Genomic DNA, 17,973 nt, shown 5'->3' with positions numbered 1-17,973 from the left:
CAAAATAATCAAAAAAGAGGGGAGGAGGGGGTGATAAATAAAGTATGATAATTGAAAAGATATTAGGTAACCAAAGGCCAAAAAGTAAGGAGATTAGGAATTGCTTGAATAATTAAATCAGCTGATCAATCTCTCGAAGACTTGACTCCTAAATAAATCATTTTGGAACAGAATTCCTCTCTTTATAAAAGTAAATAAATCATTTTATTTAATTAACCAGTGGTCCCAAATGATTTGTTTACTTTTTTAAAAAAAGAAATTAATGACTCCTAAATACATGTTTGAAATTATGTTAATTTAAAAGTGATGATGTGTCAAATGGCACATTATTTGGGATCCAAATTTGATACACAAACCACGATGATTGCTTGGGAGTCTCAGATTGCAATTCCTACGATGTCTCAGTGAAGCAGAGTCAGGGCTCGTTGTCCACCTTTTTCTTCATCCTCTGCCTTCGTCAAGGTTAGTGGGTCTTCGTGTCCCTTTCTCCGGTTCCATTTTCTTTGTTCGGCATTTAATTAAGACCCAGCTGGGTGATTCAATAATTGAAAAGTTGATAGCAAGAGCAACCCTCAAATTGATCCAAGAACTCAAATTTCTGGCTGCAAAGTCAGCAATTAAGCATCAAAATTTTGGTACTTAAGAACAAGAATACAGAAAATCAAACAAACTAAGCAAACATGAAACGGGAAATGTAATTTGTAGCCAGTCAATATTAGCAACATATTCTGTCATTTGTTGTATTATATTACATAGAATTTCCTCCTACCATTGGCACTCAGATCTATGGCCCAAAGAGTTTATCATGTTTTGGGTTTTCTTGAAAAGTTGCTCTCTCTCTCTCTCTCTCTCTCTCTCTCTCTCTCTCTCTCTCACACACACACATTTGTAACTCAAGGCAGCAATGCAAGTAAAATTTTGGCTTCAGCATTTTAACATCATGTCTTTCTTAATAAGAATCAAGAGAACAGAGAAGGCAGAGAAGGACAGAGAAGAACCTCAAGAGAGTTGGCAAATTAAATTACTAGAAGTTGATAGTAGCAACATATACTGGCTGCAAAGTAAGCATTAGGCATCCAAATATTGGGTACTGAATTAAGAACAACAATACAAGAAATCAAAGAAACTAAGCAAACAGGAAACAGAAAATGTAGTTTGTACAGAAACATATTACAAAAATTGTTGTACAAATTAATACAAGCAACTTACAGCACCACCCACCACCCTTACTGTAATAAAACAGAATGCACCAGACCCCATACAAGAATTCTAAACAACAACAGCAGCAGCTGCAAGATAAACATGGATTTAAATTAAGTACTTAGTTTCTGTGTCCTCTCCTTCCCCGTGTGCCTCTTGGCTGCCTCTTCCTGCTAAATTTCTCTAAAAACCATTCATGATTCTTGCTTGTCCAAAAGTTCCCAGCAACCACTCCAACTATTAGACCACTAACAACTCCTGGCAGAACCACATACCAATCTAGTGCAATTTGAAACCCGGAATCTTCATCTTCTTCAAAGATTGATGGTGGTAGCAATATTGAGCTATCACATTTCTTTGACAAAGGCTTTCCACACAGACCTGAATTTCCTTGGTAAGAATCTTCTAGGAATGTACCAAATTGTTGGCCAAGTGGTATAGGACCCCCAAGATGGTTATAGGATACATTGAAATATTCAAGGAAAGTGAGTTGTGCCAAATTACCGGGGATCCTTCCTGAGAGCTGGTTTCGGGAGAGATCCAACGATTCAAGAGCCGTCAAGTTCCATAAAGATGATGGGCTGAGACCAGTGAGAGCGTTGTTGGAAAGGTTAAGGAAAAGAAGGCCTCTTAGATTCCCAATGACACCTGCTGGAATCTCTCCTTCAAATCTATTACTTGAGAAATCTATAAATCTAAGAAGATAAGGGGTCCATATAAATTTCAACTCAACACCAAGTTGTGATTGAGTATGGATAAGCAAAGGGAGCCGTATATTTAGCTGAGTTGACTTGAAAATAAGTTTGCTGGCTCGCGTCAACAAATTTCATGGAATTCCAGTTCTCTAAGTAGTTAGAGGGAAACACACCTGAAAAACCATTGTCAGATAAATCAATGGTGCACAACTTTGGGAAGTCATGGTTAGTTGCATACTTCCCAATCATGCCATGAAATCCATTAGACCTCAAACTGAGAACCTGTAGTGCTGGAAGTGCCCCTAACCAAATGGGAAGATGTCGCGCATATGATTGTTAAGAAACTCTAATCTTGGTACTTTTCCATGTAGCTGATTGTAACTCAAATCAACCATTTTCAAACTATTTTCGACTGGACATATTTGAGGAATACTGCCATGAAATGAATTGTTCATCAGCATCAATATTTCAAGAGCACTGGAGTTCCCCAAACATTGTGGAAGCATGCCACTCAGGCTGTTGTTGGACAAATCAAGAATGTGCAAATCATTCAAGTTGCAGAACAAGGGCGAAATTTCTCCACTGTAATGATTGCTGCCGACCATATAGTTTCTGATTGATTGTGGTGGAATTGCCAGTGATCCTTGTAACATATTGGTCTGGAGATCTAGAAGTTCAAGCTGTGGAACAGTAGCACTCAAATTGGTTATGATCAGCAGAGATAACTTGTTGTATGATAATTGAAGTTCCATTAACTTTTTGGGCTGGGAAAACTGATCAAACTCAACTTGTCCACTCAAGCTATTAGAGGAAAGGTCAAGAATTTCAAGATTTTGGAGCTGGAAGAGTGACCTAGGAATTGCTCCTTGCAAATTGTTACCCGGGAGGTATAGATAGAGTAGTTAACTGGGTCAAATTCATAAGCCAAGATGGGATTTGACCAGTTAATTCGTCATTATCCCAGTATAGAAATGAAAGTTGCGTGAGGTTAGCCACAAAACTTGGGAATTTTCCCCAAGGGACAAACTGTAGAGGTTGGTTAAACTTGCTATCCAAGACAAGGAATATTCAGAAACTAATTGGCCTGTGGAATTATTATTTGGAATGTCATTAAATAAAAACATGTCAAGGTAGTTGAGCTGGGTAAGGTTTCCGAGTGAAGATGGAACAAGGGGGTAAAAATGACAGCGAGAGATGTCCAACAAATTTAAGGAATGGAGGTTTCTGATAGAATTATTATTGCTCATGTTAAAGTTAGGGAAATAACCGGTAAGGTTTGAGTTACCTTTCACATCCAGAACCTCTAAGTTTGGTAGGTGGAAGATGCCTACTGGGAATTCCCCATTCAACTCACAATAGCCAAATCGGAGAGACGTTAGAGAAGATGCATTGACCAAGATATCAGACACAGTGGAGTACATCTCTACCCAATTAAGATGAAGTTGTTTTATGGCGGTCAAGTTCTGAACCAGGCTTCTCATGTTGCCCTTGGTCAATTTCAAAGGGATACCATAAGCATCAAATTTCGGACCATTGAAAGACAGATCAAGGGTAGACAGCTTTGATAGCTTTGAAATTTCTGATGGAATTTGGCCAGAGAATAAGGAATTTGAAAGGTTGAGATATGTTAGACTTCGAAAGATCATGACCAAATCTTGACGGTATTTGAGAGAAATTGAAGTGATTATCTGAGAGGTCAAGCCTCTGCAAGTGGACAAGGCGGAAGAGACTGTTGCTGGAATTGATAGAACCATGGAGACAGCTGCTACGGAGGTCAAGGCCAATAACATGGCCAGACTCCTCATCACATTCAACACCATCCCATGAACAACAAGTACTCCGATTCTCATCTCCTTCTCGCGTCCAAAATGAAACCTTCGGATAAGCAAGAGGATCTGCAGAATCAGACTTGTTAATTGCAAAGCTTTCCTTGAACTGCAGCAAGGCTGAGCATTCATCAACCTGGGTAAGTGCCTGAGTCTACACAAATAAAAAACAGTGAGTAGCAATGAGTGACAGAAAAATAAAACAACGTAGAGAAATGAACTTGGACAGCCACGATTCCATTCCCATTGCAATTTTGTTTTGTAATTATGTATGCTTAATTATGGCTCTCACACAATTAAGGGTGGAGAAATTATAAACTCCTTTTATAGAAGGTGAACAGAAGTTTATCGTCTTCCAAAGCTAACCATTCAAAGTCTTTAAAGTTTTCCATTAATTAATTTACCTCACTGGTTTTAATATATTTATTTCATGTTTATCAGCTGAAGCCATTGAGGCTGAAAAGTTTTACACAAGGAGGCTCATACAAATGACGTTTATGCAATTTGATTTGCTGCGAACCATTCAAATTGCTAACCATAAATAATGTGCAAATAAAAAGCACAAAGATGATACTTGTGTTTTAATCTATTTATTTATTTATTTATTATCGAAACATGACGAAGAAATTTTCAGAATTAAATTAACAGCATCACATACCATATGTCTATCGAGTAATAAGGGGCCAACTTGGACAATTGGAGTCATAAAATGAAACACTACCACTACCTACCCTTCCGAACTGAAATTGCGGGTGAGATTGAAAATAACATGGAAAAGCTAAGGCCATGTGATCGATCAATTGTAGCAGGCAAATATTAAATTATGGCATATGGCCGTGTTTACTTGTAAGCCTATGACGGTATCGTAATGTGAGATATTGAAAGGCTTAATTATGATATATGTTTGCGATTATGCTTGATTATATGTCTTCCATCTTCCCGAACAAATAATTTGAAACGTGGTGATACAAATATATTGAATCTTGTAAAATTCATAATTAGTGCCAGTCTTAACATGAAAGAAGTCTTGGTTCCCCAAATGAACAAAATAGTCACTCTCTAGCCCATCAAATGGACATGGTAGAGACGCAATCGGCAGTATCCATAAGCATGGATCCTCTTCCATTAATGTAATGACTTGAAGTCAAGTTTATCGTCTTCGATCATAACTTATTCAACAACTTGAAGTCATTAAGGCTGAAAAGTCTTGAACCAATTTATGAGTTGAAAAATAATGCACATTTGGTGGAGACTTCTATAAGCTAGCTGAATTTTATAGAATAATTTAGAATGCAAAGTGGGTGGATGCATTCCCTAAACACTAGTCACTAACTTAATTGAAGCTACAATATGTGGTTGGAATTACAAGTTAATGTCGGTTTACTAGAATAACCGACTCTACTACTTGGTTTGTTCCCTCTATAAATAGGCATTAAGCTTTCTGTTGTAATCAAGCTAGTGATAAAGGCCAATAAGCCTAAACTCTCGACACAAAACACTTTCTAGTTGAAGGAGGCCAATAAAGCTTATTACTATAAAAATATCCTCTGTTTCATGGTAACGACTAACCACAATCCCTAAGCACATACCTTTAGTTTTAATGCCATTAAAATGCAATTTAGTCAACCTGGTAATGACTTACTATCGAAAAAAGAAGAAGAAAAAAAAACCAATTACTCACATGTCAATGTCATCCCCAGCTTGTAATTTGTTACACAGAGGATTGCAACCCAGGCAGACATGGGATTTGGAAATCCTTTTGAATGGTAGCATGTTTGGGAGGTCTGAGCAACGACGAAGTTTCCTTGAAAGAGAAAAAATAGAAGAATGAAGAAATGCAGAGTGATTAAATGTTTCTCTCTTGCAGAAATCGCAGAGATGACTATATTTCTCTTCTATCAGAATGAGCAACACAAAGCGTGTACTACATAATCGTTAGCCTCAGCTGGATTCACACACAACATATTGAATCTCAGCCACACATCTAGCTATTCTAGGATCACTACACGTGGCTATTTCAACCTTACACCTGTCATTCTCAGAGACTAAGTGCATGCACAATTATCGTTCCAGGCTTAGACTATACTAATCAGCACACTACTTACAGTTGTACAAAATCCATCTCCTTCAGCTCATGCAAAATAATCAAGGAAAATGGGCGGTGATCAATCACTCCAAGACTTGAAGTCAAGTCGTCTGCAGGATTGATATTTATCTTTGCTGGAAACATTGTTTCACAGTCAGAGTCTTTTGCATGTAACCACAAACATTGCTGTCAAACTATAATCGAACATGATCGCTTTGAACATAATTTGTGAACCCAAATGTGTTGCCTGCTGAGGAGAGGAGGGCATTTCCCTCCTCCACTCTCTTTTATTTCCATTTTATTTTTTTAGGTTAGTGAAAAAAATCTTGTTGTGACTTGGTCTGAGTCATGTCAGTTTGGCATCTTTGTTTGCAATATGTCCAGTGATGGTTCTACATGGAGGGCGGACAAGGCTACAGCCCGGCCCAAAATTTTCCAACCACAAAAAGTACATTTCTTTATCCCAACCCAAAAAATAATAATAATAAAAGAAACGTTATAACTGCCTAGTTGATCTCTCCTACTCTCTACCTTTAGGCATCAACTTTTCTGCATTTGAAGGTAAGGTTAATTACATCCCTTAACTAGGTGTATTTTTTATGTTCATTAATAAAATTTACTTGTGCAGTTGAGTTTAGCATGTAAGTTTTGCCTAATCATCTTTGAAATCATGGATCCACCACTAAATCTACCTCATGTTCTACATTTTCTCTAAGGCTAAATGAGTGGTTTATTATTCGGGCACATCAGTTGTTTTAGAAATTTAGTTCTTTTGGGTTTTGTGAGTTTGGCTTTAGATCATGTATTTTTAAGAACTTTTCATATTAAGAGGAGCGATAATATATTAAATTTACTCATAATGCTAAGACTCAAACCTAATACCTTTCTTAGAGAGAGCATTTGTTCCGAACCACCTTAATAGCGGAACAGACTTTTGCTTGCAAAGCTTTTCTTGAATTGTAACGAGGCAGAGCACTCATCAACCTGGCCAAGTGTCTGAGTCTGAACAGATAAAATACAGTAAGTAGCAATGAGTAATAGCAAAATCAAATAACGTACAGAAATAAACTTTGACCACCGCGATTCCATTCTCGCTTTTATAAAAATTAATATTTGGAAGTGAGAAAATTACAAAAATTAATAAACGGAGAAGGTGAACAGAAATTGCTTGAAGTCAAGTCGTTTGCTCAGAGTCTCTCTCCATGTAGACTTTTAAGTCATTAAGGCTAACCAAAGATTAAGCTTAGGTTAGCTTATTACTAAAATAGTTTGTTAGTCTCTAAATACATAAAAAAAACAATCGCAATTAATCAGCTAGAATCAAGAAATTCTCAAGACATAACTTGCAATCCACTTTATTAAACCAAACACATTTCAAATTCTCAAGACATATTTGAGTACTTGTTGAGAAATACATTACAAATATATTATTGAACATCTACAAATAACTTACACCACCACATATGCAAAATATACTACACAATTGGTACCACGAAACCTCACACAACAACAACATAATATTCTTTCAAGGCTCAAATACTTCCCTTACGGACACACCAAACACGCATACATAACACACAGATACATGGCCTTGAGCTAAGTTCTGCGTCCCCTCCTAGCCCTTGTGTGCCTCTTGGCTTCCTCCTCCTGCTAAATGTCTCCACAAACCATTCGTGCTTCTTTGTTGTCCATATGTTCCCAACAACCACTCCAACTATCAGACCACTAACAACTCCTGGCACAACCACGTACCAATCTAGTGCAATTTGAAATACAGAGTCTTCATCTTCTCCCACGATTGATGATGGTGGCCGCGTTGAGATCTCAGAATCTTCACATTTCTTTGGCAGAGACTTTCCACACAGACCTGAGTTTCCTTCGTACCAGTCCTCCTGGAATGTATCGAATTGTTTGCCAAGTGGTATAGGCCCGGAGAGATGGTTATGGGATACATTAAAATATGCAAGGAAAGTGAGTTGTTCTAAATTACTCGGGATCCTTCCTGAGAGCTGGTTCTGGGAGAGATCTAACGATTCGAGAGCAGCCAAGTCCCCTAAAGATGAGGGGATGTGACCAGTGAGAGAGTTGTTGGAAAGGTTCAGCAAAACAAGGCCTCTTAGGTTCCCAACGGGACCTTCTGGAATCTCTCCTTCAAATCTATTACTTGACAGATCTACGAGTGTGAGAAGATAAGGGGTCCTTTCATATTTCAACTGAACACCTTTACCACTTATTGTCATTGCGTAATCACTTCCAAAGTAACGTCCATCGACGTCATCCGTATATACACTAAAATAAGTTTGCCGGTTTTCATCAACATGTTTCATGGAATTCCAGATCTCTAAGTAGTTAGAGGGCAACATACCTGAGAAACCATTGTTAGATAAGTCAATGATGCGCAAATTTGGGAATTCATGTTTAGTTGCAGGCTTCCCAATTACGCCATGAAATCCATTGGACCGCAAAATGAGAATCCTTAATTCTGGAAGTGCCCCTAACCAAGATGGGAAGATGTCACTCATCTGATTGTTTGCAAAATTAAGAACCTTTAACTGAGTACAATTCATCACCCCTCTTGGTAGCTTCCCCTGCAACTGATTATAACTAAAATCAACAATTCTCAGACTAGTTTTGCTTGGACATATTGGAGGAATATATCCATTAAAAAAATTGTTATGCAGGGCCAATATTTCCAAAACACTAGAGTTACCCAAACATTGTGGAAGCATGCCACTGAGGCTGTTGTTGGACAACCTGAGAACTTGGAGATTATTGAAGTTGCAGAACAGGGGTGAAATTTCTCCAGTATATTCGTTGTTTTCGACATCATATAATCTGATTGATTGCGGGGGAATTGGCAGAGGTCCTTGTAACATGTTAGACCCAAGAGCCAGATAGTTCAGATTTGTCCATCGGAGAATGCCTGGATCTTGGTCAAATCCTGTCAAAAAGTTGTCATAGAGACGGAGTCCCCACAAAGTTTCAATAGTTGCATTCCATAGCCATTTCGGTATTGGGCCGTGAATATAGTTGTCAGAAAGGTCTAGCTTAGTCAATTCGGATTGATTTTTCAAAAATTTTGGGAACTCTGTTAAGTTGCAGGCGCCCAGTGCTAGAGTTTGAAGCTTTGGAAGAGTAGCACTTAAATCATTTCTGATCTCCACAGATAACATGTTGTTCGATAAATCAAGGTCCTTCAACTTTTTGAGCTTGGAAAACTGATCAAACTCAACCAACCCACTCAAGTTATTACCGGAAAGAGAAAGATATTCAAGATTTTTGAGTTGGAAGAGCGACCTAGGAATTGGTCCTTGCAAATTGTTCTCGTCAAGGCTTAGACTGGTTAACTGGGTCAACTTCATGAGCCAAGATGGGATTTGACCAGATATTTCAGTATCGGACAAGTCTAGAAATTCAAGTTGTGTCAGGTTAGACACAAAAGATGGGAATTCTCCCATCTTGCCTTTGGAAACGTCATTAAATGAAAACATGTCAAGGTAGTTGAGCTGGGTAAGGTTTCCGAGTGAAGATGGAACATTGGGATGAAAATTACACGATGAGATGACAAACACAATCAAGGAATGAAGGTTTCCGAGGGAGTTAGGCAGTTGGCCAGAGAAATTCGTGTTGGCAACATTCAATTTCTTGAGGGCATTGCTCCTGTTAAAGTCAGGAAAATAACCGGTGAGGTTTGAGTTATAGAGCAGATGGAGAACCTCTAAGTTTGGTAGGTGGAAAATGCCAATTGGGAATTCCCCATTCAACCCACAACCGCGAAGTTGGAGAGATGTGAGAGAAGATGCATTGACCAAGATATCAGGCACAGTGGAGTACATCTCTACCCAATTAAGATGAAGTTGTTTTATGGCGGTCAAGTTCTGAACCAGGCTTCTCATGTTGCCCTTGGTCAGTTTCAAAGGGAAACTATCATCATCAACTTTCAGATCATTGAAAGACAGATCAAGGGTAGACAGCTTCGATAACTTTGAAATTTCTGGTGGAATTTCTCCGGAAAACAAGGAATTTGAAAGGTTGAGATATGTTAGACTCGAAAGATCATCACCGAACCTTGATGGTATTTGAGAGAAATTGAAGTGATTATCTGAGAGGTCAAGCCACTGCAAGTGAACAAGGCGGAAGAGAGTGTTGCTGGAATTGATAGAACCGTAGAGACAGCTGCTACGGAGATCAAGGCCGACAACATGGCCAAAGTCTTCATCACACTCAACACCATCCCATGAACAACAATTACTCCGATTCCCATCTCCTTCTCGCGTCCAAAATGAAACCTTCGGATAAGCAAGAGGGTCTGCAGAAACAGACTTGTTAATTGCAAAGCTTTCCTTGAACTGCAGCAAGGCTGAGCACTCATCAACCTGGCCAAGTGCCTGAGTCTGTGCAAGTAAAAAACAGTGAGTGGCATTGAGTAATAGCAAAATAAAACTACATACAGAAATAAACTTCGACCACCACGATTCCATTCCCATCGCAGCTTTGTTTTCTGATTATGGAAATGCTTATGGCTCTTACGTAATTAAGGATCGAGAAATCCACCTCCTTTTATAGACACAGCTCATGCAAAATAATCAAGGAAAATGGGGATGCTTGATGAGCGGTGATGAAGCCAAATCAATCACTCCAAGACTTAAAGTCAAGTTGTCTGCAGGATTGATATTTATCTTGCTGGAAACATTGTTCCACACAATCTTTTAAAAGACGAGGCGTAGAGGCGAAGCGTTTTTAGTCCGCTATGCAAGGCGTAAGCCTTGAAACGTTGAGGCGTTAGCCTTTTAAACATTAATTTATTTTAATTAAAAAAATTATAAATAATAATACAGATAAATTTTACTACTAATTCTTATTGAGCCAAAATATTCTATAAAAAAATATAAGTAGTAAATGTCATTCAAACATAATAATCAATCTCAAAACATAAAATACTTATTCGACATCAAAAGAAAAACTCAATTCATGCATCCCACTCCTCATCACGAAACATAAAATGTTATGATTTTCGGCATTTATGTGTGGACTTGAGTGTTTATTTTAGTTGGCTATTGTGTTGTTTGGAAGAAAAAAAAACATATATATATATATATTTATATAAATCTTATACAAAGAGAATTGCATACTGAAGGAGAGAGACGCTTCAACTTGTGGAGAGAATTAAAATTTATGGAGATTATCGCATTAGGAATATATTGATAGGTCCATTAATGTATTTATTTAGAAGAAAAAAAAAGGAAATATCGTTTGTTTCAGTGGGGGCCTTTTAAGGCATGCTATTTGTTTAAAAGATAAAAACCAAAAAGTGCGTTTAGTCACCTCAATTAAAAAAAAAAAAGTTAACTAGATGAAACGACGTCGTTTCGCTAAAACAAACCCTAACAAAAAAATTTCGACCCAGGTCGTCTTCTTCCTCACGCTCTGGCTTGCAGACAGCGGCGCTTCTTTGCACCTTCCACGACTCACCTCGCACGCCTTGCCACGCCTCACCAAGCTAAGCGGGCAACAAGCTAAACAACTGTACCAAGGCGATTTCTCTCCGCCTCGCTCCGACGCGCACTTAGGGATGCCTTTGAAAACACTGGTTCCACAGTCAGTCTTTTGCATGTAAGCACAAACATTGTTGTCAAACTATAATTATTAAAAATAGTCACTCTCTAACCCATCAAATGGACATGGTGGAGATGCAATCGGCAGCGTCCATATGCATGGACGCTCTTCCATTAATGTAATGACTTGAAGTCAAGTTTATCGTCTTCAATCATAACTTATTCTACAAGTAGTTCATTTCATGTTTATCACTCTGAAGTCATTAAGGCTAAAAAGTCTTGAACCAATTTATAAGTTGTTGAAAAATAATGCACATTTGGTGGACACTTTTACAAGCTAGCAAAATTTTATAGAATAATTTAGAATGCAAAGTCGGTGGATGTATTCCCTAGACACTAGTCACTAACTTAATTGAAGCTACAATATGTGGCTGGAATTATAAGTTAATGTTGGTTTACTAGAATAACCGACTTTACTACTTGGTTTGTTCTTTCTATAAAATTGGCCAAATTAGTAACACGAGGACTAAATTGGTCGATGAGGTAAAACATAGGGACCATTTCAACATTTAAGCCATCATTAAAATGATCTTCTTCTTTTTTTGGGTATTATGATGATAGAAAATAATAGGACAAACTACAGTAAACTCCCCAACCTATAGGGTCATTTACGAGTTCATATCCAATTTTGGAGATATTTACCAGTACATACTCAACGTCGCAGAAAACCTACAAATTGCCCCCTCCGTTAGCGAGATCCCCAGAAAATCTGTTATCTGCCTACGTGGAATTTGTGGGACCCATTTTTAATTGACGTGGAGTTCCACGTGGACAAAAAATAATAACAATTTTATTTTTTAAATTATTAAAAAAATAAAACATATTTTTTATAAAATATATATATAAATATAAATAAATAAATAAAAACCCTACCCAGATTCTCTCTCTCTCTCTCTCTCCTGATCTCCTCTCCTTCTAGCCCATAGCCACCCAAACCACCACCCAAGCATACTCAGGCCACCCATCCCAGCCTTAACACCTCTCTTGTTCCAGCCCAACTGATCACCTCTCTCATGCCACAGATCTAATCGTTTTCCCCAAACCACAAACCCCAAAAAGATGTCGTGGCCGTCGCTGTCCCCAAACCATAGCTGAGTTCAACTTCAAATTTCACATCCCAAATTTCGATCAGCCTCACGGCATCGAGGCCAGTCAAATTTCACATCCCAAACATCAGTGCCTATGAAATAGAAAAGGCTTGGCTGAGAAAAATATCATAATCCAAATTCATTCAATATAATTCAAGGAATGGACTTCCCTCCCCAGCAACTTAGGCTGGTTGCAAAAAACGACCTGTAAACCACCACAACAAGATTCTCAATCAATCTGCAAACCTCGACCCCAATTGCCAAATTACCATTCTGCTCATCCATCTCCAAACCCCACGCCTTCTTCCTCCCCACCCTCAATTTCTCGGCCTTCGCGAACGTTGTAAGGGCTTTTTTTCTTGGGAGATTTACTATTATACCCAATATAGGGGCCTAAATTATAAAAATACCCTATATAAAATGGACTTTAGAAACATATCCAAAACTCATTTACAACATAACAAAAAAGCTTTTAACTTCTTATAAACTACAAAATTGCCATCTATTTCTTAAAACAAGCCCAAACCCAAAATCTCATAAAAATACTCAAAACACTCAATAGGGAATTAAAGTAATTTAATAATCAATATTACATTCAATAAAGCCAGCTGTCATTTTTTTTGAGTTTTTTTTGGGTTTGTTTATAGAAATTCAATTGTGTATGGTTTATTTATAATATTAGTACTAAGAATGGGTATATCACTAAATATCTCTTTTTTCTTCCATCAGCTACTTTGGGTCTGGGCTACTGTAAAGAGCCAAACATGAGAAAATTGCCCTTGGGTCTGAGTTTAAGACTTAGGCCCCGAGAATGCTTCAAAAGGGTAGCTGAGCCTTAGGAAACACCCTGGTCACCTTCACCAACAAAAATAATGGTTGCTTACAGATGAATTCTTAGTGCCTACAGGCAGAATCTTAGCTTGGCATGAGAGGCTTATGGCATGGGAGCAAAGTTGTCATGAGTTTAGCTTCAAAGGGAAAGAGCTGTGAGTTTCTACAAAAAACAAAGGTTCTAAAGAAAATGAGAAAAGGATTATCAGATGTTTTGGCTGAGAAGAGGAGAGAGGCTAGGCAGTGGGTGTCTTAAGTATTTTTCCAGCGCTGGACAGAGGTTCTGTCAAACATCAGAATGATTTGCCAAGAGGAAAAACAAGGAGGAAAAGGATGAACTGAGCACGAAATTGCTGGGTTTTGGAGGTAAGAGATGAAGCTTGCTCTCTGGATGTGATTGTCCCTTTGTTGGGTAGAAGATGCCTTATTTATAGCCGCTGGAAGCTATTCTTTTCCAAGAAACCCTAATGGTTTCTATCCAATTTGGTCATGCTTTTCCCTTTCTTTCTTCTCTCTTTCCTTGACTTTCCCCATCTTGGTGAAACTCTCTCTGCCCATTTGCACAAAATCAGGGATTTTTGGGTGCTCAAGGCCCTTTTCCGCAGTTGTTTCAGTAGGAGACTTTCATTCTCAACTATTTCCTTTTTTCTTTCCTTCCTCCTTCCATGGCTAGATCTGATGAAGGAAAGAAAATGGGTATACATGATGATTCGAAAGGTGCCTCTCCTCTTGGCAGCCTGCGCACTAAAATCCTTTGGTCCTTCAGATATTTTTTATTTGGAATTTGTTCTTTCCTATGTGCTGGAGCCTCCCAGCAGCTCTGCGCACGTGGACTTCCAAGTTCTCTTTGTGGTTTTTGTTTTTCAACCAAGTGCTGAGGCTTTTGCAGGTCTTTATTTTAGTTACATAGGCCTTCTAGGACAATGGGTTGGTTTATCAAATAAATGGGCTAACCTCACCCAAGTGTTGGTTTATTTTGTTGAGGTGTTGGGCTAATTTGATTAAGCTAATGGGCTATTTTGACTAACGTAATAAACTATTTTCTCCTTTGTGCTTACCCACATGTTTGGGCCTAAGAAATGGGCTTGAGTTTCGAGGCTCCCAAACAACCCGAAACCTCCATTTCTCGGCCCATCAATGGGCCTCATGACAACTTATTACCATTCATACCACAACCCTCTCAAGCAAGCCGTGGGCATTCGAGTGGCTTGGGCCCACTTAGGCTTATAGCGTGGTTGGGTGTGCAATAATGATTTCTTGCTTGGCATGGCATGTCGCTTGACATGCTTTTAATTATGATGTTTGACAGAATAATTAGCATGGATTTGCAGAGCTAATGCATTTTATAATCTTAATCTCGATTCCTAGCATGACAGATTATTTATTTGGCATGGTGCGTGCATGGCGGACTTTTGTGTGTTCCAAATTGGGTCTTTTCTCAACAATGTGTCATTTTGGGCCGGGAATTTATTAGGTTCCAACCATGGATTTTTTGGGCCTCAACAAACATCTCCACTCTCTCCACCACCTTCTCCACCGTCTCCTCCAACATGAAACACTTGTCCTCTGCCGAGCCGTACGAATGGTCGTTGAACAGCCCGGACAAGTCCAGTCTGACCGAGAATGATATCAAATCGAACGCGTTCGTACATAACTGGGTTGCGATGGCTCGGATGGTGTGGGGGGGGTGGGTTGGAGGTTGGACTGGAAAGGATGGAATGGAATGGGGCTGTTTGCGTCTTTTTACCTTTTTCTATTTTATTTGCTTTTCTTTTGCTTTTCTGTTTTTGCTTTTCTTTTTCTTTTTTTTTTCTTTTTTTTTAAATTTGATTTTTTATTATTTTAAAGATAATTTTTTATTATTTATTTGTCCACCTGTAAGTCCACCTCAGTAAAAAATAGAACCAACATTCGCCACATCAGCATTTAACAAATTCACAAACGGTTTGGCTAACATAATGGGCAATTTGTAGGTTTTCGCAACATTGAGTATGTACTGGTAAATGTCCCCAAAATCAGGTATGAAATCGTAAATGACCCTATAGATTGGGGGGTTTACTGTAGTTTGTTCAAAATAATAATTAAGGGAAAAGAAAAATGACACTTTGGACCATATTAATTTTACTTATCTATATATATATATATATATATCAGTCCCGATCTCTTGGACCACAGGAGTCCAAGAGATTGTGGTCACCCACCGTTGGATATTAATCCAATGGTTCAAAATGATATATATAAATGCAATATGACATAAATGATTATTACCCGATTCAAGTCAACCGTTGAATTTACATCCAACGGTGGGTGACCATAAATCTCTTGGACTACAGGGGTCCAAGAGATCAGGACTGATATATATATATATATATATAACAATAAGTAGAGAATCTATATATATAAAGCAAAAGGTAGAAAATGTCATTGGTTAATCCAAACATTAAGAATTAAAATTACTAATTAAATGAGAATAATATGGTAAATTCACACTTTTTCATATTAAAAAAATTAAAATTAAAAGAAAAATCAGATAATGAAACCTATTTTTATGAAACACAACTACCCATTACCTTTTTTAATTTTAAAATAAATTTATTATTATTTTTTTTAAAAAACCTCTTGTAGGCGCTGAAGCGCGTGCAGAGCGACTAATAATAGGGAGACTTTGGAAAAGCCCAAAGGAGAGAGAAAATTTTTAAAAGAAGCAAAAATGGACAAAATTGCCCTTATTTATTTTTTGATTTCCTAAGAAATCCTTTATATTTGCATGTCTTTAGTTTGAAAGTTGAGAGGTTATTCTGTCTTTTTTGAAAAAGCTTTGGCTTTTTCCAAAAGTGAAAGTTTTTTTATGGGTAAAACCTAAATTTACTCTAATAATAAAATATTCAAAAATTCAAAAAATATCTCTGATTAACCAAAATGGTAAAAGACTACAAATTAATAAAATACGGGTAAAATGTTAAAACACTAATTTGATCAATTATAAAATATAAAACAAATTCCACCTAAGTAATTATATGGAGGAAGTTACTCCCCACTTCATACACATTCCTCTTCCTCTTTTTACTTCCCACTCCATTCCACCCACATTCATCTGTTTTCTTTTCGATTTTTTTAATTTATATTTTGAATATCTATATATTTACCTGATGTAAAAAAGAAATTATATTTGCATATGGAAAAAAAAACAAATATATATATATGTTGTAAAATAATGTAGATGGAGCCCAAATGCCTATAAATAGGACTTCTCCATTCTTGTAAGATAGACACAATGAGAAGAGAAAACTCTTAAGGAAAGTTCAGTTCCTACATTCCTCTCTCTCTCTCTCAATTCTCTCCATAATTCCTCTTGATTTATAACACGTTATCAGCACGAATTCGCTCAAACAATACCAGCTGAATTTTATGATAAAACCCAAATCTCTCATCCCTCTTTCCTTCCATCCATCTCTGCTCCACTTTCATTAGAGGGTCATAATTAGGAGCACCAGAAAAACACACTGGTCTCTGAGACCGTTGTCCTCTCTCTCTCTGAACATTCTTGGTATCAAATCACTTTCTTAAACAATATTAATGGAGTTGAAGTGCACCTAATCCAATACCCACGTTAGTCTATAGACAAGTGCTGTCCACAAGTGCTGTCCATTGTGGTGGAAAAGCATGACTTGTAGTTCCCAAAAAAATAAAAAATAAAAAATAAATAAAAATAAAAACAATTCTCTCATACCCATCACCCTTAAACCACCCTTCTCTCTCTTCATTGGCCTCATACTCCTTCCAAGCCACAGAAAACTCAGAGCCATCCAAAGGCTTAGGCAGGACCCCCACAAAGGCTGCAAAGGCCAGGTCATGGTTCCCAGACAGAAACACGTGTCTCTGATTTGGGTACTTGGAGGGTAGTGTTGAAATCTGAAGGGTCGATTTATGATGCTGAGCCCACCTTTGCGTCTTATGGGGTTCCTCATGGTTCTGCTGCTTCGATGGAAAGACGACGTCAAACTTGATCCTGAGGTTTCCTTTCTTGGTGGGATCTTTTGAGATGGGCATTCCCTCATTAGGGATCAATTCCTCACCAACTGGTACTGATTCCACGGCAAAACTCTCATGGGTTTATCTTCTTCTCAAACCCAAGAGACCTTCGTCAAGCAAGCTCCTTTAGAGTCCGCCAAGGTTTACCATGCGACCCCGATCCAGTAGATCCCGCCTCCTCTGCATCATCACAATACTGTGCTTGAGAGCACCAAGGACTCCTCCACCACAATAAATTTCTCCTATTCAGCTACCACGTCGTTTATGTCGTCGTTGACTGGAGACTCCGACAGCAAGCAGCACCCACCGATAAAGAAAAGCACTCACTAAAATGATGAGATTCTCACCATCTTTTTCAATTATTATTATTCTATATTATTTAATATTAATATTAATGCATGTGCTAATGGCAGGTCAAATGAAAACACAGTGATCGTGATACCTTACAGCAAATTAGCACTAAGTTGCAGATGGCCATGCTCCTATAATATATATATATATATATTATATTATATTTATCTGCTTTTCTATTACTAACCATTAACAAAAATGGACCCTTGGTAATACTAAACATATTATCAGTGGGAGACCGTTACTAAT

The 17,973-nt window shown here is 37.9% G+C and overlaps 2 protein-coding genes across 3 annotated transcripts; both read right to left on the bottom strand.

The window, feature by feature from the left end:
- On the bottom strand, positions 986–5,896 carry LOC18783310 (probable LRR receptor-like serine/threonine-protein kinase At4g36180). 2 transcript variants are annotated; one of them, XM_020559558.1, is made up of 3 exons: positions 5,403–5,896; positions 3,181–3,875; positions 986–2,575 (listed from the first exon to the last, which is right to left on the bottom strand). In XM_020559558.1, the coding sequence occupies exons 1-3, from the start codon at positions 5,492–5,494 to the stop codon at positions 2,571–2,573; spliced, it is 792 nt and encodes a 263-aa protein (XP_020415147.1). In that variant the 5' UTR covers positions 5,495–5,896; the 3' UTR covers positions 986–2,570. The 2 variants fall into 2 exon arrangements, with proteins under 2 accessions (XP_020415147.1, XP_020415146.1); XM_020559557.1 differs by having other exon boundaries at positions 986–3,875; positions 5,403–5,890.
- On the bottom strand, positions 7,340–17,391 carry LOC109948124 (receptor-like protein 12). Its single transcript, XM_020560061.1, has 2 exons — positions 17,059–17,391; positions 7,340–10,201 (listed from the first exon to the last, which is right to left on the bottom strand). Exons 1-2 carry the CDS (start codon positions 17,389–17,391, stop codon positions 7,340–7,342), a joined length of 3,195 nt encoding a protein of 1,064 aa, XP_020415650.1.

This window comes from Prunus persica, chromosome G3 (assembly GCF_000346465.2).
Source record: "Prunus persica cultivar Lovell chromosome G3, Prunus_persica_NCBIv2, whole genome shotgun sequence".
Taxonomy (NCBI): domain Eukaryota; kingdom Viridiplantae; phylum Streptophyta; class Magnoliopsida; order Rosales; family Rosaceae; genus Prunus; species Prunus persica.
Note: the sequence above shows the minus strand (reverse complement) of the source record. Positions and strands in the feature narration are given on the sequence as shown.